General features: G+C 44.8%; 1 protein-coding gene, 1 long non-coding RNA gene and 1 pseudogene across 9 annotated transcripts in view; 1 reads left to right on the plus strand and 2 right to left on the minus strand.

Annotated features, from left to right (window-relative positions):
* Positions 1 to 27,915, minus strand: part of CC2D2A (coiled-coil and C2 domain containing 2A) — a 101,646-nt gene that overhangs the window by 60,211 nt on the left and 13,520 nt on the right. For 6 of the 8 annotated variants that reach the window (XM_025051769.1, XM_015594915.2, XM_015594914.2 and 3 more), the window contains 8 exons: positions 14,504 to 14,592; positions 14,080 to 14,181; positions 11,354 to 11,455; positions 10,388 to 10,564; positions 9,002 to 9,164; positions 5,125 to 5,261; positions 4,401 to 4,532; positions 455 to 664 (listed from right to left, as the gene is read on the minus strand). In XM_025051769.1, coding sequence (XP_024907537.1) covers positions 455 to 664; positions 4,401 to 4,532; positions 5,125 to 5,261; positions 9,002 to 9,164; positions 10,388 to 10,564; positions 11,354 to 11,455; positions 14,080 to 14,181; positions 14,504 to 14,592 — 1,112 coding nt within the window. The remainder of the gene's footprint in view (positions 1 to 454; positions 665 to 4,400; positions 4,533 to 5,124; positions 5,262 to 9,001; positions 9,165 to 10,387; positions 10,565 to 11,353; positions 11,456 to 14,079; positions 14,182 to 14,503; positions 14,593 to 27,915) is intronic. The other 2 variants (XM_015594913.2, XM_025051770.1) reach the window with 2 other exon arrangements.
* On the plus strand, positions 9,192 to 12,032 carry LOC112485482. The gene is made up of 3 exons (XR_003048466.1): positions 9,192 to 9,206; positions 11,707 to 11,781; positions 12,022 to 12,032. It is a non-coding gene; the product is annotated as an uncharacterized LOC112485482 (long non-coding RNA).
* LOC112485546 lies at positions 9,598 to 9,716 on the minus strand (annotated as a pseudogene).

The raw sequence follows: 27,915 nt of genomic DNA on the forward strand, positions 1-27,915 counted from the left end.
GGAAGGAAATCCCAATCAAAAAGCCATTTCTTTGAGCATCAGTTGAAACAACTGACTTGTGTTTAGGGACCATGATATGAGAAATTACATATAAAAATGGGATGTCTCTAAGGACAGAGACGTTCTCAAGCCATGAATGTCTCAGCATCTGAGCTCACGTAAGCAAGACACAGCCACGAATCTTCCATCTGATCCCTACTCCTGGTGGTGAGGTCACTTGTGCTCTATGCACAAATCTTCCTATTGAAGCCAAGTATGTGCCACTGAATTTGCACATGTTAAAGGATGTCGCCATATCTTTCCTTTTGCCTCTAGGCAGGACACCATATCACGCACATCCCAGACAGAGGGACCATGAGAAAGAAGAGCATAAGCATTTGCCACTGGAGGCACTTTGTTGTTCGGACTCATCAGAAGAACCAGCCCCGCCAACAGTGAGCGTGGTAGAGTGTACCTTATCAGTAAGAAACTTCGCCTTGCTTCTCTGGCACCTTGCAAGATACTGGTCATACAGCTGGGCCAGCTTGGCTGCCAAAACATGCTCTCGGCTAAAACAGGGATGATGAGTGAAGATTAACCCTGAAATGTCAATGTCCAGTTGGAAATTTCCAGGGGAGTCTCCAGATCCAATCATGTGTTGACTTCTGTGCACATATCTGACTGCCTGCCAGAGAGAGCAGAGCGTGGGGGGAAAACAGTTAAGACTGATCTAATGAGCAGTGGGAAGACTGTCAGACACAAGGTATGTCCTACCCTGGGCAAGCCAGGAGAACCACGCTCCATTCCCAATGTCCTGGAGGTTTTCAGGGCCTGCTCTTTTCTGAATACTCGAAACGTAAAATGAAAGACCAGGAGTGAGGAGAGAAACCATTTCAATCTTGCTTCCGAGGTCTTTTACATTTTCTGTCTCCCAAGTCATCGTCCTAATCTTTGTCATGCAGACCGTCCTGTTTCTTGAAATCTTGGGTTTTATCGCTGATGACCTTGAAATTCTTTTCATGAGAGGAGCACAGATTCCAGTCCAAACCGATCACTCTCTGGATCATAGGTATATTCTCCACGAGCAAAGTAACGGGAAGAGGGCAGTGGAGCCGCTGACTGTGTGGGAAATCGGCATGGGAATGTCCACGGGGACTTCCTGGACCCCACGGTGTGCGGCGTGTCAGATACACCTATCTCTGCTTTTATTCCACGGTCTTCAAGACGGTCTCCATCTCCCACGGCCGCTTTTGCGAGAATCTAGTTTTCGAGTGTGAGCAGCTCCAAGGTGGAGAGGAGACTTTTGGGCTTCGTGTCTTCACCTCCCTTGTAGACACTGCCTATGATCGGGATGTGGGATTTGAGACACATCCCTCGAGCCTCCTTTTTTTGCACAGGCAGGGGGGCTTTTGGGAGCTATTTATGTTATTTGGAAAATGATAATGTAAGATGATGTAACACAGGTGTATTGTTTACAAGTTATGAGGTTAAATGGGGGTTGTAAAAATCCTAGTCAGAATCGAAGCTTCCATCCTTGAGACTGTATGTAACATCTTCATTTAACTCTTCTTCATGGCATCATGTGAGATGCTGATTCAGGGCCAGAAGCCTTGGATTCTAGCTCTGGCTCTAACTTGCTCTGGGACTCTGGGCTGGTTACTACACTTCTGGGTGCCTCTATGTCCACCTCTGCAGAAAGGGGAGGCTGATGAAAAAGATTCAGTTAGCATTTTGTGGCTGACTAGGCATTATAGACAGCCCTTCACATACATCACCTCATTTACTCCACAAAGATGAATGGATGTCTTCCATTAGTGGGGCCTGCCTTCAATTTAGAGGGTGGAGGGAGGACCAGGATCTGATCTTTATAATGTGGGGTGGGAAGGACAGGCCTGGATATGCATGGGAAGGCTTGAGAGCCGGAAGAGGGGCCTCCAGAGTTAGAATCCTACGATTCTAAGATTCTAATATTCTACCCTATCAGATTAAGAACAGAAAAGGGAGGCCCAGCTTGTGTATGTGTGGTATATGTGCGTCTGTGTACACAAGCCTATGTGTACAGAAATGTATTCACATTTGTCATATAGTGTGATCTGCTTTACAGTTACTATTAGTTATCAAATCAGTACAAGTATTTGCATTTACAGAAAAGCATATACATATGAGCCTTCATTTACCAGTAAATTTATCATGATGTGTTGCTTGATTTGTACTGGAATTCACAGGTAAGAATATATATGAGTTTATTTCTTTTTAGCCATTTAATTTCATAATTCTTCCCAAGATTAGTAGACTATTAGTGTATATTAAGACTTATGATTTCTTGCAGGACTCTGAGAGAGAGAGTATCCTTCATTTATTTTAATCAAATTACAAGTTTTCTCCTATAAAACAACATTCGGTCTGTCTTTGAAGAGACCTATAGACTTTCTATTTTTAAAAAATGCCCTCGTAAAAGCAGGATGCGTTACCAAATATGGTAGGCTTGAATAAGAATGGACTGACTGTGAGTCTGAACTGAATCTGCATTTGGATTTACAGGGCAGAAAGACCACCTCTACGTGGACGATATTCCACTGATATTTGGTACCTAACGAAAGCCTCGGTTCTCATCGTCACTGACGTCCTTACGATGTCGACTGCGACGATGAAAGCCCATTTCTTTTCTCTTTCATTCGAGTACAAGTATTCCGCTAGAACCCACATTCGTTTGAGAAGTTTTAATCTGCCTGTGGTACCTATGTGTCTTCTGATCACCCAGACTACCTGGATTAATTTAAAAATTCCTGCCTCACAAAGCCACGTACCAGCAAACATCATTCCCCAGACTTAGCGGAGGAGTCCTCTCCCATTGCTCGGCTGCTGCTGGCTCTTGCCTTGACGTCCCTTTCACGGTGCGGTTATGAGATCACTCAGGGCGAGCCCGTCAGGTTCCGTCTTGAACCCTTCCCGGTATGAGTAAGCAAGGTGGTAGCGTGGGTCTCATTACTTGGAATGTTACCTCGGTCACCTGTGCTTTGCCTCTCCTTTCCCCAGATTTGGTCCCGGTTCCAAGTGGAATTCTATTGTCTAGTTTTACCCTTAGTGCAACCGATGATGCCTGCATCCATCTCTGACTTCTGCGCATTCCCCAATTAGTTCAGCACTTCTTAAGGAGACAGAGAAGATAGACTCCCTCAATATCCATAGTAATTACTCTCCTATTTCCTAATTTTAACCTATAACTTAGTGCTTCATTATATCTGTGTGCTATGCCGACATGGATGGACAGATGAAGAGACAGACTGATGGATCATTAGATATGTTCACAAATTGCTGCTGCCTCGATCACTAATTAATTATGTCATATAAGCAAATAGATGATAAATCTCTCATGGACTGGGACTTAGGTTTATGCTTGTTTTGTAAATCTACTCCCAGGAACACATTTCTGCCCAAAGTGGCCACTTGTTAATACTTGTCTGTAATAGCAATATTTTATACGAATTCATAATTTTGAAAAGGGCATACACGAACATTGTCTCAGTACTCACAATGATCCTGGGAGGCAGAGAAGATTATTATTATTCCTATTTTTCAATTAAGGAAACAGGTCCGGAGAGGGACAGGGATCCGCCCAAGGCCACAAACTAGTCAGTGGAACATCCGACCCAGCTCAGATTTTCTGACTTACGCCCGGTTTTTCTCTGTTCATCACCCACTTTACAGAATGATCATCCTATCCCCTTGATCAGTATTGAAATGTTACAAATTTATAATTACATGAGTTTCCATAGGAGCCGATCCTTGCTTAGCACTTCAGGAAAGCAAGAGCAATATAGTTAAACATGAACTCGGTCTGTTTAGCACAGCCAGCCCTTACGGAGCTGTTCCAAGTGCTCACGCGTATTATCTCAACCCATCTGCGCAACGATGCCAGAGGTAGAGCTATCATTATGCCCACTGTACAGATGAAGAAATTGCAGCAAAGAGAGATCCAGGGCCAAGTTCTCCCAAGGAGGGGTCCAGCCAGGACTCAAGCAGGCAGTGCGGTACCAGAGCTTAGAGAAATACAATCAAAAGGATTTGCGAGGATAGAAAACCTCTAGGTATTGCAATGAGTGGGAAGTAATCCCGCAGCATACGTAAGATGACAGAAAGCAAAGGAGGAAAATATGGACGACTGACCCGAATATGCAAATGAAGATGCCGACTTAGCTATTCCCACCTGGGAAACTCACTCCTAGGGTCAAGAAGGGATTAGGTGAGCACAGAAAAATCACTCTTATAAATATGCCTGCTGTTTGTTCTTTATGTGTAAGATAGTGAATTATAAAAGTAAAATCAAAGTAGAATGTTACAGATGCAGCCCTCCAAGCTATTCAAGAAGCAAAGCACTGACAAGCAAATTCCTGCAGTAAAAATGCGGAGGGGAGTTTTACCTTTTTATACAGCGTTTCAAGTTCCGCCTTAACGTCTTGCTCCTGTGTCAACACTGGGGGCCTTGATGGAAATGGTTTGATGGGGTTGGGCAGTGCTAGGATTCTGCCATCATCTCCAAACCATTTTCTCCCCTGGGGAACAAGCAGAGGGAAGGACAACATTTTCTTCTAATGGGACAGAAAATGGTTTACAAAATAAACAACCACTGCAGGAAAATTCTGTGTCAACATACACATCTCATGCACCTTCTGCCTTTTCCAAAAGATGTTCTCAAATCTGTTTCCATTAGAAATTGAGTCTTCACAATTGCTCCCCACAATTAATTTAAGATATAGTTCTCCCCTCCAAAAACAAACAAAAAAGCTTAAGTAAAAGCTCAAATGAATGCTTACAAAAAAATGTATTTTCTATTCATTAAAAATGTAAGGGAGAAAAAGAAACATAAAATAAATTGAGAACATCCTGTCAATTGGGAAAAGGTTGCCAATATCTGATTTGGCAGAAGCCTGGATCCGGCCAGCAGAAGATGGGTTTTGAGCAGTGGAGAGATTGTGCTGTCTGAGGGTCACTAAGTACACTGAGAGACAAATTTAAAAAAAAAAAGGGACCACTGTGTGTAGACACCCTCAAGAGGAAATGGGTTCAATGCTGCAGTGACCGCTCCATCAGGAGAGAGCCTCTCTGTGTCACCGGGGGCCACACTTGGAGCAGGACCGTGCTTACAGGCTCCTGCTCCAGCAGTCTGTTCTCCACAATGTTCTGAGCCGTGCGTGGCACCTCCGGGCGTGTTCCGATGTAGAGGCCTTCGTCCTCCAGGAACCTGGGCTGCACGTTCTCAGGAAGCTTCTTACACGTAGGCACTAGATAGTTCATAAAGAAACACAGTGACGTTAGCGCCAACCCAACGTTTCAGACTGCGGTTTGGTGAATTAAAGCAATCACCCGAGATTTCATTTCTGTTCTTGGAAATGCACACTTTCCAAATGAACGTCGAGAAGCAGAACTCAGGTGAATGTGTTTCCTTGCAACATCGCGTTGTAGAATGATGAAATAATTCAATACCTAAGTGGCCAGCGTGGTGGACTGTGAGGAGCATGACATGCATGACTGCTTCTTAGGGGACTCAGTTTGGGGCAGGCACTCCTTTGAACTCTCCTGCACGGAAGGAATGACGATATCTATATTTCACTGGGTTCGTGGAAGGATTTGGAGAGGTAAAGTGTGGGAATATGCTTTGTAAATTAAAAAGTGTGTTTGACCAAAGCTAACCATTACCTCAATTGGCCCCTCACCCTTTGAATCATTCACAGAACGAATCTTCACCAGGGGCCTCCCTGTGCCAGGCACTGGGGAGACACTGAGGGGTCAGCGGGAGTGACAGGGAGCAGCGGTAAGCTAAGGGCTGAAGATCGTGTCAAAGAGTCATAAATGCACTGAAAGAAATACACAGGGGTGGTGACGGAGGGCCGAGAGGGGACACACTTGGGATGGAGCCGGGAAGGAAGCCTTTCCTCGAGGCCATGCATTTGCACTGACGCCTGAAGGCCGAGGAGGAAGGTATGGTGGCGAGACAGCAGGCCTATTTGCACAAGGGAATAGCGTGTACTAAGGAGGGGGTGTTTGAGAACAGAGAAACTTCCAGCATGCCTGGGTATAGTGAGCAGGGGCAGGCGGCTGTTGGTGGGCAGGAGGGAAAGCCGGTCATGGAGGAGCTGGAGTGTGTTCCAGGCGGGGTTGGGTCGCTGCGGGCTCCTCCCTGGGGAGGGACCTGCGCAGATGTTTGATTCTAAAAAGACTGGCTGGGCCCCGCTGCTGTGGCCGAGGGGCGTGAGGGGAAATGAGAGAAGCCGAGAAGCCGGCAGATGCTGACCTCTGGGAGCTGGGGTGTAATTTGAGAATTGACGATTAAGGATGGAGACTCATTTCTGTTTCATAATTACCTCATTCTAAACCATGCCAAATCCCTGAATCCGATTTTCCTGCGTGTGGCCAGTTGGACACTCTGCATCCCAAACCCACCCACGAAAATCAACTAATGCCAGCGTTCCCTGGAAAAGCTGCCTCTGAGTCCTTAAAAAAGTGGGCACACTATTGTTTTACTGATTCTTCTCTTCCCCACCCCCTCCATTCATGTATCTAGACATCGGTCTACCACTAATCCAGCGGTGTTCCAAATTTTTCATTAAAACATTTTTGGGCACTCGCCCAATATCTGGATGTTTCTTCGGTATGTAGGCACTATTGCACAGACAAAGTTAAATTAGGATTTAATTAAATTAAATTTTAACTAAATTCGATGAAAAATAAGTGTAAGTAGAAGTCTCGATGTTTTCTTCCTCTGTCCTTGGGGCGAACACACTAATTTGGAAACCGTTCTCTAAACGGTAACATGAACAACAGGAACAGAGGACATTGGTTTGTTGCTTTTTTTATCCCCTGCCATGTGCCAGTCATGACACAGCACTTCACTCACACGACGTCCTCAATGCTCAGAATAAAAACGCACACCCAAAGTCATCTCATAGTTTCATTTCCTGTCTTCAGGTGAGGCATGGAGGAAGTCGCTCAAGGTCAGACCTCACGAAGGGAGAGCTGGGTCTGTGTGGCTCTCCAAGTCCAATTCGCTTGGCCGTGGGGTCACCCCCTCACGGGGCCCTTCCCCCCAGATCAGAGCAAGACCAGAGCCAGAAGATGGAGCCGGAGCATGCTCTGATCCCCACTCAGAGCAGCCACAGAGCAGTCCCGACTCCTAAGCCTCTGCCCTGCCCCTGCCAACTCCTAGTTTCTGGCCCCCTCTGAGCCAGCCCAGAGGGCGAACCTCCATTCCAACCCAGGTAGCTCTGGGGAGAGGCCTAGCAGTGAGTCCGCTGAGCAAAAACGCAAGTGACAAATCTCCTTGGCCCAGGCTGCTGCAAGTGCATTGCTCTGTGCCCCCAGGCATCATGACGCATTGTGCCAAGCGTGTGGCCTCTGGAGCCCGCCACCTAGATGACAAACCTGCCTCCCTCACTTTACTGGCTTCATGGTCTTGGGCCAGTTCCCAACTTCTCTGAGATTCTACTTTTTCATCTGTAAAACCCGCATGAAAAACAATACCTCTCCAGCCTCGGCGCAGGGCCCTGTTAGTTTGATACATATCGAGTGCTTAAAAAAGTACTTGGAGTAAGCGAACAGAATGTATTCACGACTATTACTATTATTATTATTTTATTATTGAAAAGTTATGAACTTTGGGCACTTTTGCCAGCTACGTACTTTAAAAGGTAATGTGGGATGGCCGACAAATGCCAATGCTTTGAACATATATGATTCAAAACAAACTATCAAAACCAAATGATAATTTATCTTTGGCCCAGCACTTAACTGGACCTCAGAACATGACAAGTGGAAAGAAACCCAAGTCCAAGTGAGGCACCGCCCCTGCCCATCCTGATGGGGGCTCCCACGGGACTCAGGCTGCATGCTGTTATAAGTGTGAACCACTAGAACCGGGAGACTCCCCAGGTGCATCAGTAGGAGAAGGAATTTGGGGGTGGGGGGTGGGGCGGGGGAAGAGTAAAGAGAAACCCAGGGCAGAAAGGAAGCAAGAGGCCATAACTAGGAGTTAATCAAAGGGTCCCATTTCCCCAGGGCGAGGAACCTCTGCCAGCCTGCCTTCCTGCCCACAGTCCTCAAACCTTACAATCTCCAAAGTGATGTGTCCGTCCTTTGTATGCTAATGAGATGACTCCTGAATGGTCTCAGGATGGGGGCTGGTGGCCAGGGGATCAGCTCGGTGAGTAGAGGGATGGGACTTTCTGCAACCCCTCCTCCCTTCACTCCCACCTCTGGGAGAGGAGAGGGACCCAGGGACGAGAGGTGTAACTGATCACCATTAGCAGTGATTTGATCCATTACGTCTACATGATAAAGCCTTGGTAAACATCCTACAGGAAGGGGTTGGGAGAGCTTCTGGTGCCGGGAGGGTGGTGCGCTGGAGAGCACATCCATGCCCCGTCCCACACACCTTTACCTGTATTCTCTATCGTATCCTTTATTATATAATAAACCAGTAAATACAAGTTAAGTGTTTCCTTGAGTTCTATGCACTGTTATATCAAATTATCACACCTGAAGAGGGAGTAGTGGGCAGTCTTGGGGGACTGAGCCCTTGATTTGTGGGTTCCACTCTAGACCCAGGTAGATAGTGTCAGATTTAAATTGTAGGACACCCAGTTGGTGGAGAATTGGTTGGTGTAGATAAATACACACACACCGTAGTTACAGAAGTGTTCTAGAAGTATTGGGTGTGAGCGGAGAATCAAACAGAGTTGTTCCTTTTCAATCTCAGAAAAGCCTGAGTCGCCTCTCAGCTCCCAGGACCGGTCGGCGGTGTGACACAGGGCTCCCACAGCATCCCGGACTTCTGCTATCGATTCGTGTTTGTTGAATAGATGTTTTTCTATGTTCTACATTTTTTTGTGTGTGTCTACATGTATTTCTAGATTTTTAAATCAGATTAGAAGTTGGGATCAGTGGCGAAAATCAGGCACCTTCGACACCAGCTGTGTTTCATGTGAAGGAGAATGGAGCTGAGCGGGAAGGTAGGAGGAGCTAGTACCTGTCAGCCTGCTGGGTACAAACAGGATTTCTCTCTCCTTCTGCAGCCGGACATGGATGCTTTCATAGTCTGCGGGTCTCACTGCCACGAACTCTCCAGCCGCGCGCTCTAAGCCCAGTAAGAAATCCTCGGCGTCTTTGCCGTTAAGCATCTCTTCCTCATCCTGCGTTCAGTTAAAAAATAACATGAAAAAAATCATGCTAAGGTAATGAGTTTACACAGAAAAATAACCAATGATATTAAACTCACCACTTACCCTGCAATAAAGTTACCTTTTCCTTTCGTTTATCTTTTTTTTTTTTTTTTTTAAATGAAAGCATACGACGACATGGCCTTTCATTTTTACCAAGTGGATTTTTTAGTTTTTGAGGAACCGCCATACTGTTTTTCACAGCGGTGACACCATTTTACATTCCTATCGGCAAATCCACAAGGGGCCAATTTCTCCACATTCTTGCCAGTACTTTCTTTTTTCTTTCCTCCCTCCCTCCCTCCCTTCTTTCTTTCTTTTCATTTTTAGGTGAGGCAACCCTTGGTTGACCTCACAGATTGCAAGGACCTCGTCAGTTTACAATCCCTTATTTTTTTATTTTTTACCCCTACAGCACCTGGTCTTCCTAGTTGGTCTCCCATCCAAGTACTAACCAGGCCCGACCCTGCTTAGCTTCCAAGATCAGACGGGATCGGGCTTGTTGAGGGTGGCAGGGCCGTAGACTACTTTTTTCTTTTTTTAAATAATAGCCATTCTAATTTGTCTAAAGTGGTTTCTCATTGTGGTTCGTTTGTTTATTGTGTTTTTTAGTTTCTTTGTGGTTTTGATTTCCTTTCTCTAATGATTAGTAATATCAAGCATCTTTTCATGTGCTCATTGGTCATTTCTTTGTAGAAGTGTCTATTCAAGTCCTTTGCACATTTTTTTACTGGCGTATTTTCTTTTATCTCACACATGCCACCCACAATTATGGAATCTGAGCTGTAGCTCGGGTGTAGTATAGGGCACAAGACAGCTGCTTTCCTGTAAGGTTGTGGGGAGGGAAAGCTAGTTTTCACTTGCTTGAGAGAGGTCAACGTTTTGCAGGTGAAACGAACACTAATCATTGTGTAGAGTCTAGTAAGAAAAATCTGCAAGCTGCATTGTTCTGTCTCTTTTTTTTTTCCCCCCGCAAGAGAAAGATGGACAGGTTTAGTCAAGACCCTTACTACCCAGATTATGGGATGAAATCAAAGGCTACAGAAATTACTGGAAAGAACCTAGGACTCCTATTGTTTTTGACTAAGACATGGATGAGCTGCTCTGTGTGGTGGTGGCAGGGTCGTCCTCAGCCACTCTCTTCCTGGCTAGGATGTCATCATTGTCGTCATCGTCACCACCATAATATTAAGTACCGGTTTGTTTACTCTTTCTGGCACAGGCGGCTCTTCTTCCTCTCCTTCCTCCTCCATTTGATTAGTTCCTTCTTTATTTTTTGCTTTGGGTTTTTCCTCTGATTCTTCTGGTTCAGGATCAAAGTTGAAAGTAAAGAAGTTATAGGCTTCTTCAGCAGAGGGGAAGCCGGGTGGAACCTAAAGAGAAGTAGTGAGCGATATGATTTCAGATTTTAAAACCTGAAATGAGCTCTGCACAGTTCACTGACGGCCGGCTTGATGCTCATGGTACCAGGCGCATTCTAGGCATCGTCAGCGTATTACCTTTGTCGAAGGTACGAGATTACTGGTAATGAGCTTTAACAAGTGCAGGAGGCAGTTGGCGGCCTTTACTAAGTATCTTTAATGAGTTACATTTTTATAAACCAGCTGTCATTTACACTCCCACGAGCACATAAATATATAATTTATAACAGTATTTACAACAATATAAGCTTCAGAGAGGATGAATAAAATGCCAAAAAGTGATTTATTGTTTTATAGGTCAATGCTGAGGTAGTTTTATTTAATTATGAGCAATACTAGACTTGTTAACCTTATTTTTTTTTTAAAAAAATGAGGTCTTTTTTTTGTTTTTTGCTTCTTCTAGAGTTAGTATCCCCGCTACTTTTTTTCATAATGAAAGCTGGTATAACTTCAGTGCTGAACAGATAGTCTCATCACTAACATTTTCTGCCCTTCCATGCATTTCCCGGCCCCAAACCAGGCAGCACTCTGGTCTCTCCACAGCCGGATTCTAGAATTTTGAAAGTAGGAATTATTTCTCACACTTTTTTCTTACATACTCCATAGCAATAAGACTCGGTTCATGTATATCATCATCTCTCATTGGATGGTTTTGCAAAACACAAACGAACCAACAAAAAACACGATTTAAAGTATGCATAATTTAAAACAAGCACGGTTTCAAAAGACAGATTTTCTCACCTGGGGTTTAGACTTGATTTTTCGTACAGAATCACGAAACTTTACTCTTGAATAGCTTTGGGAGTCATCTTCTCGTTGAGTCCTCTGTACCGCTCTATCGGGCTAGATGATTAAAAAAAAAAAAAAAAAGATAGATACATCGTTTAAATCAAGAAACGAAGGATGTTGTGAAACAGGCATGAACTCTTCAGATCACCATTCCTGAGGAAGGAAATGCTGACAAATGTCAACTGTATTTGAAGGTTAAGTTTACTGAATATTTTCCTAGTCAGCTCTGTCTCCCTCAGGGCTAAACAAATATAAAATTCTATCCTCGTGAAACCCTAAAGTGAAAAGTGTTATTTCGCTTACAGAGCAATAGATTTTTCCAGTTCAGAGATGATCATTTCCCAACGGTCTATGAAGAAAAGCACCCACAATGTCCGATTGTAAGTAAGTCCGACTCACCCCCTCCGTGGCGCACGGCCCGCCCTCCTCATGAGCCTGGCGATGTGCTGCCTCACTGGAAGCCGAGCCTTCTGCCTACACTGGCCTGATATGCTCATATTCATTATGAGCGTTCCTTCTATCCTCTGCTAGCCGATCCACCAGGTCCTGTTCCCACCTGTCCTCATCTCTCTCCTCATCCACCCCTCCTAGAACCTAACTGCTCCTTCTTTTTCACCTAGCACCACTTAACCACCTTGTACGTCCATTGTCTGTTAACATGTCCGCCATGCCCGCTGGTTCCTTGAGGGTGGCTGCCACTGTCGTCACTGTGAGTTCAGAACCCACTGGAGTCTCCCACAGATGCTGGCTGGACAACAGGTAGAGTGTATCAGAGAATCAGATTGTGGGTAACCTGGGACACTGAACCAGGCCCATGAATAGAGACACTTTGGTCCGGTCTACTGGAGGCCAAGTACTCATGTTCTGCGTTATTTCTACCTTGGCATTTGTGTGTTCTTGGAGATTTGTGTTTGGCTTTATTCTCTTATCAGAAATTGCCGAGTATAAAGTGACGAGAAATGCAATAGAGAGAAAGCTAATGCAGGTTTGTGTTGGCGAAGTTGAATTATTGACCAACTGGTTTCTCCTTTTCTCTCTGATGTCCCAGCTTCTAACATTAGCTAATACCTATCTAGAGAGGGCTTTGCCATGTGGCAGGCACTGTTTGAAACACTGTAACATGTATGAACTCACTGAATCCTCAAAACAATACCAATATTTAGGCTCTGCTAGTATCCGTATTTTACAGAAGTGGAAAGTGGGGTCCAGAGAGTCGATAAGTTACGTGTCCAAGGTCACACAGCTAGTGGGCAAGCTTGCCAGCATTTAACACTGGACAGCTGAGAGCCAACACCTGAGTTCTTTGTGTGCTACAGTCTTTGCTCCGTAGGATATAAATGGGCCACTTCTTAGATATTCCTCTTAGGTTGAAGTATATACACGAAGAAATGTGCTTGTGAATGTGTCGAGCCGATGAGATTTTAGCTAGTTTTTCTTCAGTTTCTGATATTTTTAAATTATGGCTCTTCCAAGGAAATAATACATCAGAATTAAAGAAAAATATCTCCCCAGTAGAATGCAGTAGCAAATTGTAGCAAAGCCATTTCCTTGGACCCACTGAATGACCCCACTAAAGAACTGTAGACCCTGAGCACGCTGCAGCTTTTCTGATAAGCATGCAATCTTTGGCTTATTTAGGATGGATAAAGATTAAATTTTTATAACGTCTCAGCACAGCAAAAGAAAAAGCATCATTTAAGAAAACAATGTTTGTGCTACGGAAGTATTACCGTATAAGCCCATGCTTCTTTGCCTCAAGGGTGAAAAACAACCCGACCATCGCCACCCGTAGCGACAGACGGTTGGATTAGACTCGCAAGCATTTCACTGAGCCACTAGCTCTGCTGTTCCTTCAGTTCCTTCTTCTCTTCTCTTACACGCTTGTCCTTTATTCACATCCCTGACAAGTCTTTCTATCTTTCACTGGCTTTCTCTTTCCCCCGGGGGCCATTACTATAGGGTTTTCTGCAAGCGTCAAGACCCTCCACCTTTAGTCTTTTCCCTCAGGCAGCGAGGGCGTTCTCAAAACTTCCAAACTCCGCACGGCGAACTGCTTCCTTAATCTGTTTCTCCATGCCTGGCCCCTTCCTTACTCACATCTCTAAAAGGCCGCATATTGAGATGCTCCGATAGCACCTCAGATTCGAGCAGAAATCACTCCAGGGTATTCAAACCACCTCCCCGCCCGATCACCGATCACCGATAGCTTTCCAGGGCTTGTCGAAAACCATCACGGTTCCTTTGTGTAACGTTCAGGGTCCCCACCATCTGCCCTTGCTCTCATCTCTCTTTCTCTCTGTTTCCTGGAGATCCGCGGACCCAGCAGGTCAGAGCTGTGAGGCAGACTGGGAATGAGAGCTGGGAGGAAATCCTGGCTCCTCCACAATCAGGCTCTGTGACCTGGGGACAGCTGGGCAGCTGCTCTGAACCTGTCTGCTCATCTGTCGAATGGGAATGGAAATTACCCACCCCACAGGCGTGTTCGGATAAGGACATGCGGTAGCATGGGGAAAGGACTTGGCTGTCACTGAGTAATGCTCCATGAATGGCGGCTATTATAATTATCAATAAGGATTTAACGCCTCCTCTGTGCACAGCTCTGTTCTAGAACTGGTGTCGGAAATGTGATCTTTGCTTCGCTGTCTTTGAGCGTAAAGCAGAGACGGCCTGTTTCTCACCTCCGTGCCAAAGTCAGTCTCCGAGTCTTTCTCGCTGGGGCTTCGTAAGCGTCTGGGCCGAGGCGTGGGAATGTCCTGCAGCAACGCACTCTCTGCCTTGGACTAAAAAGTCAAACAGAAAATTACTGCTCCAGAAGGTCAGGAATGCTATGAAAACCAGTCACCAACTCGGTGGACCAAAATCAGCAAAAAATACACGCTCTGTCTCGTAAGGTGCTAACAGCAAGTGCAGTGGTTTAGAAACATGACATTAAATTCTTCTTAGGAATGATTTCCATCTGCTCCAGTGTTCGATACGACATTAACATTTAAACCGTGAAAACCGCGTTTAACGGTCATCAAATCCACACGGTTCTGAGCAAACAAAGCCAGCTAGACAAGACTCGAAGACTCGCAATCAGCACTGAACAAAATATTCTCTCACCCTTGCGGCTTGTAATTTCTCCCTCATCCGTCCCCTCATGAAAAATTCTGCAAAGCCTGTTCTGGAAGCTGAAGGAATTGGAGGTAAGTCTAAAAAAAATATAAGAAAATTACAAAAAACATTTTTTTTTTCTTAAAGGGAAGATTAGATTTTAAAAAATTCAGAGAATATAATTTTGTTTTGCAGATTTAGAACTTTACATAGGTAAATGTGAAATAACACTGACCACGGTCCATTGGATATAATAAGAACATGTCTTGGCTTCTTCGAGATCGATAGCGAAAACCTCGCTCCTGCCTGAACTGTCATATCAACTTAGCTAAGAATAAAGTAAATGACATGTGACTATTCAAGACCAGACACCCTTACCGATTCAGTTAACACGGGAAGAGGCTCTCAAATTTGTTGATTAGAGGACCAGGCTTGTCAGGTGAATGGATGGCTAATGAGCTCGGGGTTTCGGGGTTCACCTCAACAGCGCCGATACCTTCAATCAGAGAAACCCTATTTATAGGCTCAGACAGCAGCCCTGGGCTACAGCATGGAGATGACATATATTTTGTACAAATTAATAAACATGTATGTAAATATCATGAAGTGTCGTGCAGCTGTTACGTGTCTGGCACCGCGATACGTGTGTTAAGTGGGTTTTCTCATCAGTCTTATGCCATCCCTGTGAGGAGGGCCCAGGGGTGCTCGTCACCAGGAAACTTGGGGACGAGGACTCTGAAGCTCTCCGTGGTGAGTGACTGGCTGTACAGTCACACACGGAGGATGTGGGATGTTTGAGGTTTGGTCCCAGTTCTGTCATTCCCAATGCTCAGAACCGTTACGAAAGAGGTGGAAACAGAACCAAGCATTTGGGGGAACGGAACGTCACCATGCTCAGAGCAGAGGGGCTCTACTGGGATGGAGTAGGAGAGGAGACTGCAGGAGTTTGGGGTGCAGTTATGGGGAACCTCAGATGCCACATTAGGAGTCTAGAATATATTCTCTGAGCAGTAGGGACATCTTGAACAATGTAGAGGGTGGTTGGGGTGCAGGGGGAGAGGCACGGGGGACCCCAGCTAGGATGTCCTGACGAGGTGAAATGAAAGGGAGTCAGTGGGAGCAGTTGAGAAGAGGCCACGAGATGGAAGGGACAGTAGGACCTAGTGACGACAGGGCTGCACCTGTTGCATGTGCAGATTCTCAGGCCACACCCCCCACCTGCTGATGCTGGAGGTGGAGCCCAGCAAACAGGTGATTTAAACACACACTCAAGTGGGAGGACCCTGGTTCAGAGAAAGAAGGCGAAGGTGGATTTGACCGAGGTGATTAGGCGTTAGAGGGCGGTGGGAGAGAGAAACGAGGAGGGAAAGCCAGGCGGGGTGACACCGAAGCGAGCTTGTCTGAGTCTGAGGTGCGGGCACATATGGAGTGTGTGTGTCCAGCTGGGGGAGGGTCCAGGCCTGAGGATGAAGACTCTGGGAGCACTGCCCCCTCGGCGAAGGCGGACCTGGTGAGAAAGTCTTTCTGACACTCACAGGCATCGGCGCTGTTAAAAGAGGAAGGCTAACAAGTGAAAGAAAAAGAGGAGGCTAGATGTTTATTAGAAGGTACAAGGAAAAATGGCCGCAAGAAGGAAGCGATGGCAGGCAAAGGCCTCTGCTCGCAACAGGCTTGCAGGTTTCCGCTGCACCTGCTTTATGCAAACGGAGACTGTGGTCACCAGCCTCAAAGCATCTTCTGTGGCGTGGCCACTCAGTCTCTTAGGCTGTGCTTTCTTCCTTTTGTGTGATAAGAAGACATAAAATCTTACTTATATCAGGATCCAGCACAGAGGCATGAGATAATCACAGTAAGGATTATAGTCTTGCATGTGTGGGCCGAGGTTCAAATTCTTTAAGAGAATCTCGATGAGCTCAATGAAACGGCCTGTGGCATTCTTTCAACTCGCTTAAAAAAAAAATCAAGTCATTACTTTCCCTTTTAAAGATCATGCGGCTGCGGTAGATCATGTCCCCTGTTGTATATGCTCAGAGACCCGAGACTTATCCTGTATTGCAAATTATTTAATAATAGAATAATGATTCTATTATTAAATAGAATAAAGTCATTCTATGAATAAACAATCCACCCCAGATGCTATGGCCCCCAGCCATACAGGGCAGGTACACGGTCAATGTCACTAAGCGTGTGTGGATGGCCTGGGTGGATAGGGAGGGTTTCTGGTCTGAACCTCCCACGGCTTACCAGTCCCCTTCTCCAGCTGATTCCCCACTTGCTTCTGCCCCCCCTCAAAGAGAAATCCTTTCATAGTTAACAGTAAATGCCTTTGAACATGAAAAGGCATCTTGTTTATTTACTCTCCTTTTTATAAAAGAAAATTCAGTTTTTCGAGTTTACTTAAAATAGCTACTACCTACACATGTAGTTAGCTGGACTAAGTTTTATGAATTATTCTTTGAGCGTCACAAGATATTTTATTTAAACACTCTCTTCTGAATAAAGAAACCGAAGTGGTTTCTTTCGTATTCATTTTAAAAACCTTGGAAATGTTTGACATGCCTGATTTTTCAAAAGCCTGCTGGTAACATTTAGAAGGCGGAAAGATTTCTAAATCAGGTCTGTACAACGAGTTGGTGACACAGCATTTGCTCAGCTAGAATGTGACCAGCTTGAGAGCAAGGACCATGTTGGCGACTTTGAGACCTGGCACTTTGTAGCACTAATTCAGTGAAGGAAAAGCAGATAAGGGAACCACAAGAATGTGAGGGATACGATACTTAAAAAGGAATTTCAAATAAATAAAAAAATAAATAAAAAAATAAAGGTGATCCTCGTTTGGATGAAATCAGATGATGATGCCTGCTTTTTTTTTTTTTTTTAAAGATAATATCACTAACAGGATAGCCACAGGAAGCCAGGTGTACTAATTTGCTCCATTTGACATCATAACAAATAGGGATTAAGTACTTTCACTCCTATCTTGGTAGAATATGGCAAACAGTGTTTCTTTAAGCAGCTGGAAATACTAAGACAACCCTCGTAAAACATTTTCCCCTAATTTATAGTCAATTACTTCACTACATTACTAACCAACTATGTGATCCCAAAGTGTCTCTTTCTTTCCTGCCCTGAGGATAAGAATGGCTTTGCCAAGCTTGAGGCAGGGTGTGACTTCACATTTACGAAAGAGGCACATTCACAAAATAGCCCTTTGACGCAAGTGAGGAAACCTGGCCCTGACTGAAGTTTTCGAAGCAGCATGCAAAGAGGGTGCTGAAAATAATTTTTTAAATGATTAAAAAATCGATCTGGGGGCATGCAAGAACTTATGGATAATGACAGATTTTCAAGGCATTCCACTAAAATATATACGTAATGTCAATTAGTATGCAAAATGGGTTTCCTTGACACAGTGACGTCCTTCATCAGAGGCAGCAGGGGTTACTGTCCGGCCACGTTGCGCTCACCGGCTTCCCCGCAAACCCAGTAATTTCCAGCCTTCATCAGCCTCATGTTTGCCACTGGCTTCCAGGTCTCCCTGGCGCTCTGTCTCCCTTTTCGTGTCACGGCACTCGCTGTCCCCAAGTCTCTCTCTTTACCGACTTAATAAAATAGTGGATACTTTCCGGTTTTCTCTTAGCCACTTCTATCATACTGACCCCTCAGAAAACACAGCCACCTTCTAGTCAAATAGGCGTTGCCTTTCGGAACCATTTTCGAATCTTCTCATCTTCTGTCCCCAACTCGATGTGTTCTCGTTGTTTTCACGGAGAAGTGGGTTTAATAAAGTCCTTCTCCTGTAGGAGTGAAAAACTTTCCAATAAATCAGTCATAGGGAAGGGATATCTTCAGGCGCCAGCCCCCAGGAAAGCACTGACAGCCACCAGGATGCAGATAACGAAACTGCCTGCGAGGCCCTGTTTGATCTAAGAGTTCCCCGGAAACATTTGTCTTTGTGTAAGACGTTTACAGCCAACATCTGCTTTCCGTAATCTGCTTGCTTGTTCAGAAGACCACCAGGATATGGTCTTAAGCTTTATAAGCTGCCTCCTCTGGAAGCTCGGGGCTGATCTCCTCTGCTCCTGCGTGGTAGAGAGTCAGTTGCCGGCCGGCTAATAAAGGCTCACGATTCATCTCAATTGGCTCCGTGGGTCTTAAAATTGATGGCGCCACAACACTCCGCCATCTGCAAGCTCTCTCCTCTTGTGCCAACCTCTGCAGAAATTCCCATACTTCTTGATGGGCCATTGTTGTGACTCTTCCTGCCTAGAACAGAGCTCTGTGTGTACCTTGGGGTACAAAGGACTTTCCAAGGACTTGACATAAAATTAGAAATAGGGCATTTGGGTTTGGATTTCTATTGGTATAATCCGAATTCACAGAGACTGTGGAACAGATGAGCATGATGATTCTTGTTTAATTGTCTATCTTGTTCACCTTCTTACTCCAGTTAAAGAATGTACTTTTAAAAGTTTTTAATTATCTTTTTGTAAATAATAAATATTTGCCAAGTTTTACAGTACCTTTGTTTTCATCGGTTGTACAATATAGGTAATTGTAATAATAGCTCAATCAAAACTTCAATTTGTTAATTCGGTGAGCAATAGAAGATTCGTAAGCATAGAAACGTATTATTTAAAGTTCTATGGGGAGGTGAAATGGAGCCATTCAAGAAGAAAAGGGAATGGTGTAAAATTTTCAACTGTTCACGTAGAACTTGTTCATTTTTTTTTCAAAATAGATGATGGAAGTTATCAAATCACAATGCCATTTAGATTCTTTGGGGTAATGTTAGGAGTGATGTAACAGTTTTATTTTAAATCATTCATTTTTACAATCTGCCATAAATAAAATTGTTTGGAAATATTTAAAAGTATGATAAAAAATTTTGTGGCCACTTACACATAGGCATAGTCCTTGTAGGGGACAGTGGACAAAAGGGCTGAGAGAAGGCTGGCCTGAGCTCCTGCCTCTCCTCTCCCCAGCATAAATAATTTCCCCCTTTTGTCAAAGTCCAAGGATGGAATGTAAATATGGAGTTGGGGACAGGGAGAGCATGGGAGAGGAGTCAGCTTGACTTCAGCAGAAAAAAATGGAGGCGGAACAGAAGCCTCTGTTCAATGCCCTAAAGGCTTGAGAGGGAGAACGTAAGGCAGCAATCGGATGGACTGTCACCAACCTGCCACCGACTTCATGTGGGATGTCCTTTCAGCCACAGTCAGGCCTCGGGGAACATAGGACTGTCTCGGAGTCAGGCAGGAAAAACCAGCACAAGGAGAGGGCCCAAGGTCAGTGGTGGTTGTCACTAGGGTGTGAGAAGGTGGGTAATTATTTTCTTCTATTTCTTTCTATTTCTTTCTCCTGCTTTTCTAATTTTTGGAAAATAGACTAGTATCACTTGTAAAAAAATTTACGACACAAAATGGAAGTCGAAACTGGCCCTTGGCTTAGAGCCCCAGCACTGCTGATGGTTCACATTTGCTGAGGGGTCTAGAGGGACTAATTTGGTTACTTTCTTCTTCTCTGGTTCTTTCCTTCAGTCTTACGAACATTTTCACTTTATAGGAACTCATTCTGGTGCATAAGTCTCCTTCTGACTCGCAGGTGCTCGGACCTCGGGATCTTGGCTCCACATCTTCCCGCTACTTCGTGCTTTGGCACACCTCCAGGCTTGGGAGTTGCTGTGGACTAAACATTTTTGTCCTGACTGATTTATATGTTGAAGCCCTAACTCCCAATGCGATGGTCTTTGGGAGGTAATTAAGGTGAGACAAGGTCATGAGGGTGGAGCCCCCATGATGGCAATAGTGTCCTCTTCCTAAGAAGAGGAAGAGAGACCAGAGCCATCTGTCTCTCCACGATGTGAGGACACAGCAAGAAGGCAGCCACCTGCCAGCCAGGAAGAGAGTTCTCACCACACTGCGTCTGCTGACACCTTGATCTTGGACTGCCTCCAGACTGTGAGAAAGAAATGCCTTGTTTAAGTCACCCAGCCTGCGGCGTTTCATTATGGCAGCTGGAGCTGAGCTGGACAGGGGTCACTGTTGTGGGAGACTGGGCCTGGCCAGCCCTGTCTATCGTCGCCGTGTTCCAGCATCATCGTGGTGGTGGGGCAGAGCAAAGGGGCTTCAAACAGGGCTGGGAGTCTGAAAGGTGGCCTAGAACATCAGAGATATATTTTGAGGTGAACAATTTTGCCTAGAGTTGAGCCTTGAATATTGCCTTGGGCAGAATGGCAAGAAATATAAATAGCTTTAAGGAGGGTGGGAAAGTGCTGAGAGACAGCAGGGTAGCCGTGAGCGGACTTAGAACAAGCTTCCTGAACTTCCAAGAGGGGAGAGGCTATGCAAAACTTCTGAAATTAAAAAAAAAAATTTAAGAGTGAATCTCTGACAGGATATTAGTATTCTACAAAAACCCAACTTCGAAAGTGCTAGGTTAGAGAATCTTTTCGGCACCTTTCAAGCATTCAACCAACAAGTATTTGTGGAACCCCTATTGCGTGTACAAGGAGCTAGGGATAGACCAGTGTACAAAACAAACAGGTCGCTCCGCCTTCATGGAGCCTCTTTGCTGGTGGGGAAGACGGACCACAAACAAGTAGTTCATTAGGGCGCCAGATGGTGATAGGTGGTGTGGGGATAAATAAAGCAGGATAGAGGAGAGGGAGGACCAGGAGAGAGGGGTGCATCGTCGTTTTAAGTAGAGTGACCAAAGAAGGGCTTCAAGGTGACATCAAAGCCGGTGAAAGAAATGAGGGGTCCAGCCATGTGGACAGCTGCGGGATGAGCATTTTAGCTACGTGCAGTATCTGGTGCGAAAACAGAGACAGGGCCTCACCTAATGTGAGACCTGAGCAGAGACGGAACCCAGGGGCGGGAGATGGAATGCTAAGTCGTAAGATCATCGAGGTCAGGGGTAGACAAACCATGTGGGTCATTACAGGATGTGGCTTTAGCTCTGAATCGAGTGAGAGTCCCCGGAGGATTGGAACAGAGGAGTGGCACGACCTCGTCTTCGCCAGAGCGTTCTGCCTGCCAGGTCAAGGATGGGGGTGAGGACGGAAGCCAGGCACCAGTCAGGACGCTGCTGAATGCTCCAGATGTGAGTTGAAGGTGGCTTGGACCAGGATGGCAGAGACGGAGGTAGTGAGAGATGGTCATATATGAGATCTGTCCTGAAGGTAGAGCAAATAGGGCTCATCGATAGACTGGATGTGGGCAGATAGGAGTTCAAAATGACGCCGAGTTTTTGACCCACACGATAGAGAAAATGAAATGTCCGTTGAAAGAGATGGAGATGAGGGTAGGAGAAACAGGTTGGGGCTGGGAAAAGGAGGTCAGAAGCTCAGTTTCAGTCAAGTAGTTTGACTTGTCTCAAATAGATCATAGGCCTAACTAAATGTTACCCCAAGACTTGAAAACCCATATCCGAAAAGATATTCACACACCGATGTTCATAGCAGCATTATTCACAGTGGCCAGGACATGGAAGCAACCGAAGTGTCCTACGATAGATGACTGGATAAAGAAGCTGTGGTACATATATACAATGGAATATTACAGCAGGAGCCATTCGTGTATCCCCGGCAGAAAAAGTTGAAAGCCACGTGATATCACTTACATGTGGGATATAAACCTAAAAGCAACAAATGAACGGGACAAACAGAGACTCCTGGACGTGGACTATAGATTAGTGGTTACCAGAGGGTGGGGGTTGGGGGAGGTAGACAGGGTAAAGGGGGTCAAATATGAGGTGACAGAAAGAAATCTAACTATGGGAGATGTAAAATATATATATGCCTTACTGTTAAAGTGTACAGCTGAAACTTATTGGATTTCGTTAACCAATGTCACCATTAAAAACAAACAAACAAAGAAACAAATAAATACATGTAAGAGCTAAAAGCATGCAAGTTCTAGAAGAGAATATAGGAGAAAATTATCGTGACCTCGGGTTGGGCAAAGAATATTTAGGTACAATCTCAAAAGCACAATCGTAATAGAAAAAAAGTGATAAATTTGACTTCATTGAAATGAAAACCTTTTGCATTTCAAAAGACATCATTAAGAAAATGAAAAGACAAGACATTTACTTGGAGACAATATTTGCAAATTATATATCTGATAATGTGCTTGCACCCAGAATATATAGAGAACTCTTATAACTCTATAGTAGGAAAAAGAATCCGGTTAATAATGAGTAAAATTTAAATAGGCATTTTACTAAGAAGATATGTAAATGTCTAATAAGCATCTAAAAAACCCCTCAATATTATGAATCACTAGAGAAATGCAAATTAAAAGCACAATGTAATACTACTATACACACACTATAAAGGCTATAATTAAAAACAGATAATAACCAATTGTTGGAAAGGATGTGGAAAAACTGGAATTCTCCTAAAACCGTGGGTGGGAAAGTAAAATAATACAGCCACTTTGTAAAACAGATTGACAGTTTCTTGTAAAGTTAAGAATAAATTCATCATACGACCCAGAGATTCTAATACTTCTTAAGAGGAATGAAAACATATGTCTACACAGAGACATGTTGCAAATGTTCATAGCAGCTTTATTCATAATAGCCCCTAACAAGAAATAATCCAAACGTTTATCAATAGATAAATGAATAAATAAAATATGGTATATCCATACAATGGATAATTGCACAATAAAAAGAAACGAAATGTGAGTATATGCGACAACATTTACGAATCTCAAAAAACATGCTAAGTGAAAGAAGCCAGACGTGAAACACTATTTATTGAAATGTCTAGAAAAGGCATAATTACAGGGCTATAAAACAAAGCAGTGTTTGCCTAGGGCTGGGAGTGGGAATGGGGATTAACTTTAAATGGGCCTAAAGGAATTTTGGGGTGATAAAACGTTCTAAAACTTGATTGTGGTGATGGCTGCACAAGTCTATAGATTTACTAAAAATCATTGAGTTGTACACTTACAATGGGGGAATTTTATGATATGCAAATTATACTTCAATAAGCCATTAAAAATGTGAGTTGTCTTATTAGATATGCAGAAAGGGATATTCAAGGGGGCCATTACATTTCGTCTAAAAGAGGCCCGAGCTGGACATCAAAGTTCGTAACTGGTCAGGAAACACGTAATATCTATATGATAGACTTTCGAGTCTTGAGGTGACCAAGAGAATGAGCGAGGCAAAGCCTGAGCTCGGGGCGCTCCAGCATTCAGAGGCTGGGGATATGAAACAGCAAGGAGACTGAGGGGTACAGCCAGTGGGGGAGAAGGGAACCCCAGAGAATGGAACTCCTGGAGCACAGGACCAGCCGAGGAGGGAGGGGGCTCTGGGATGCTGCGGAAGGTAAGTGAGGCCATTGAGCAGATGTGCGTTGACGGGACATCGACGAGGACGATTGGGATGGGGAGTGGAAATGTGAGGCAGATGGAGCAGGTGCGAGATTAGAGACAAAAATGGAAGAGACGACGCCGGGGCAATTTCGCCATAAAGGAATTTTTTGGAAAACGCCTTTCCTTACCACTAATCACGACGACGTGTATGTTTTATATTATTTGTACTCTTACGAGATGGTCAGTCAGGTGCGGCCACAAGAAGAGAGGCTCAGGAAGCAAAGTTCATCATACTCCCAGGTCCTGGAGCCAGGAGGCGGGGCCACACGGGGCCACGTGGGAGGACACCAAGGTGGTCGGGAGGGAGAAGACAGGAGGAGGGGAAGCTTGGGCCAAGGGCTTCGCTGGGGTTTCCGGGGAGAAGACAGGCAGGGCAGGGCAAACGGTTCGGGGCTGGCTCGCGTGACTATTCTGGGGGGCTCGAAGCTATGCGGTGTGCAGACAGGGGAATTGCTTCCTGGGGAGCGGGGCCAGGTAGAGGAGGCTGGGCTCCGGATCGGTTAGTTTGCATATCAAAGGCACGTCCAGTCTGGGCCCTTTGTTACCACTAAGCCTTAGCTAGTCTCTGCCCGATCAGAAAGATGTCTATTTGCTTGTTTTTTAAGATGCCAAACATCATAGCATCTGGAAGATAAAAGCAATCATGGGCTACGACATACTATTTATTTATATTCGTACCTTCAGCGCCACCTGAGGTAGTGTCTCCAGCGTCAGTGACCTTTTTGACATTCCTACCTTCCCCAGTACACGTTCTTTGACTAGAATGTTCTTGCCTTCTCCAACTGCATGGGCTTCAAGATAACTTTGGAGACCCAGACCCTTTGGGCAGTTCTCCGTGTTACATATTGTGCCTTTAACATCTGTTTCCTGGGTCAGTCTCTCTAGGTCTGGATGGCTTTTAAAAAGTACATCTGAACTGCATGATCTTTCTTTTGCATCCAAGTTCACCAGATTCTGAACTTTCTTTTCAACCAATACTGAAAAATTGGCTCAGAAATGGTGCTTTAATCAGAGAAACTAACACGAATGAATGGAAAGCAGATGTCTGTAATGGAGAAATTTGTGTTCATAAGAAACTACTTAACATTTGATAGTTCCTCCCTGAAGAGATGGTGCGAGTTGGAGTCACGGGGGCATGTGTGCTCTTTTTTTTCTAGATGTTTCCTTGACTTGGAACTAGCGCCTGTGTGGTGAAATGCTTTCTCTGTTTGGAATGTCCTGATTATGGATATGTTTGAATAGCAAGTTAGAAGCCAAAGCTTTCACTGCATGGAATTGTGCTGCTGTTAATCAGGGAGGTGGCACTTGTGGGTGTGTTAATCAGGGAGGTGGCACTTCTGGGTGTGTGCCTGGTGCCATTGGGGAGGCACTATCTGAACATCTGAATACAGTCTGACCTTGACAACACTGGAGCCCTGTAGGAATGCTACAGTGTAGAGTAGGTCACGGGTTCAAGGTGGGGTGCTGGGATGGGAGCGCCGAGGGGCAGGCCAAGTCCACGAGAGGTTTGGGAAGTCGAAGTTCTGGACACAGGCAAGCGGACTTCGTTGGAAGGCTGTGGTGGGAACAGAGGTGGGTGTGTAGTGAAGCCCACTTAAGCCAGAGCATGGCCTGGAGTACAAAGCAGAAAGGCCAGCTTGAGACAGCTGTTCGCTCGTGAGCATTGTCCAGTGCCATCTGAGTACCAGCACTGGGCTGAGCAGAGCTGAAATTCAGTCTCTTCCCTCAGAGATTTCTCGTCCAGTGGAGAGGGGAGGGGAGACTGTGGGCCCATAAGGAGGGACCTCAGGTGCTCACATGGCCGTAGGTGCTGCAAAGCACAGAAGATCTACTCGGCCCGCACTGGGCACAGGGGCAACTTCCCAAAGGGGGTGATGTGTGTACTGATTTCTGAAAGGGAAGCAGGTAGCATAAGACAAACAAATAAACAAACAAACCAACAAAACACATATAGAGAAGGAGCTAGTCTAGGTAGGGGGAGTAAGGTGTACGATTCACCTGAGTGACACTCTTTAGAGGAAAAAAAAATGAGGCACAGCAGACTGACCATCTTGTAAAGACTCTAAGCTGACTCTGTGCTCCGTATGCAGAGTCCCCTGGGGCCCTGGGAGCCACCGTGGACAGGGCTGCTTGTAGCAGTGCCATCGTACCTTCTGTGGGCAGCTGTAAACCATCAGCTTCGAAGACCAGTCAGGGTTAAGATTTGTGGGTGTAGAGTGACGCAGCAACCAAGAACACAGGTTCTGGAGGTCTGCAGACTGGAGTTTGAGTTCTGGCTTCACCACTTCTGGCTATTGGTTCTCTCTGAACCTTCCTTTCCTAATCTACAGAATGATGCCCGATGATAGGACTATTCTGAGAATTAAATAATGTAATGCTTATGAAGACCTTGGCATCATAGCACTCAAGAAAGATGATTATTCTTATTAGTTATTTAGCATCACGTTCTTCCTTCATCTGGAGGAGCTTGTGATGTATGTGCCAGGCCCCCTGTGGGGCGCTCTCTATATATCATCTGGTTTCTTCCCCATAACAGCTGCCTGAAGCCCAGGCACTTTGTAAACGAGGCTCCCGTAGCTTAGGAAGATTAAGTTGTTGCTCAAGGTTCCAAGACTTGAAAGTCATGAAGTAAACCCTCGTGTGTATGGTCAAACGATTTTCAACAAGGATGCCAAGACCACTCAACGGGAAGAGGATCGTTTCTTCAACAAATGGCATTGGGAAACTAACCGGCTGTCCGCATGCAAGAGAATGAAGTTGGACCCTTACCTTATACCGTTTAGAAAAATAAACTCAAAATGGATTAAAGACCTAAAGGTAAGACATAAAGTTATAAAACTCCTAGAAGAGAACATGGAGGAAATCATGGCACTGAGTTTGGTGATGATTTCTCAGATGCGACACCAAAAGCAGAGGCAACAAAAGCAAACGTAGACAAGCGGGACCACCTCAGTCTTCAGAACGTCTGCACATCAAAGGACATGATCAATAGAGTAAAAAGGCAAACTATGAAATGGGAAGAAAAATATCGCAAATCCTATTCCCGATAAGGGCTTATTATTCAGAATACATAAAAAACTCCTGCAATTCAATAAAACAAATGAGTTGACCAGAGACTGGGCAAAGGATAGACATTTCTCCCAACGTCATGTACAGATGGTCAATGAGCATAGGAAAAGATGCTTGACATCACTAATCATTACAGAAATGCAAATCAAAAGATGACATTAAGATGACTACTAGAAAAACAGACAAACAGAAAGTAACAGAAGTTGGCAAGGATGTGGAGAAGCTGGAACCCTCGTGCACTGTTGGTGGGAATGTACAAGGGTGTAGACGCTATGGAAAACGGTAGGAAGGTGCCTCAAAAAGTTAGAAATAGAACTACCACATGACCCAGCAATCCTACTTCTTGGCATATATCCGGAAGAACGGAAAGCAAGATCTTGAAGAGATATTTGCACATTGATGTTGATGACGGCATTATTTGCAATAGGCAAGAGGTAGAAGCAACCCAAATGTACACGAAGGATGGATGGATAAGCAAAATGTGGTCTATACACACCGTGGCGTATTACGCAGCCTTAACAAGGAAAGAATTTCTGTCACATGCTACAAATAGGGATGACTTGAAGACACTATGCTAAGTGAATTTAGCCAGTCACAAAGACAAATACTGTATGATTTCACTTCTCTGAGATATCTAACGCAGTCAAATTCACAGGATCGAAGAACCGAATGGTGGTTGCCAGCTGCGGGAGGAGGGGGAAATGGGGAGTTCTTGTTTAATATAAAGTTTCAGTTTTGTAAGATGAAAAGTTTCTGGAGAGCTGTCGTACAACAATTATGAGTCCAGTTAACTCCACTGAACTGTACCTTTAAAAATGATTAAGATGGATAAGTTCATATCATGTGCTTTTTTCCCACCATGATTAAAAAGCATACAAATATATATATGCGTGTGTGTAAATTTTGGCAGAGGAAAAGGATACTTGAAACAAACGTGGCAAAATCTCGTTGGTCCTTGAATCC

Source organism: Pteropus alecto, unplaced genomic scaffold (genome assembly GCF_000325575.1).
Source record: "Pteropus alecto unplaced genomic scaffold, ASM32557v1 scaffold5, whole genome shotgun sequence".
Lineage (NCBI taxonomy): Eukaryota > Metazoa > Chordata > Mammalia > Chiroptera > Pteropodidae > Pteropus > Pteropus alecto.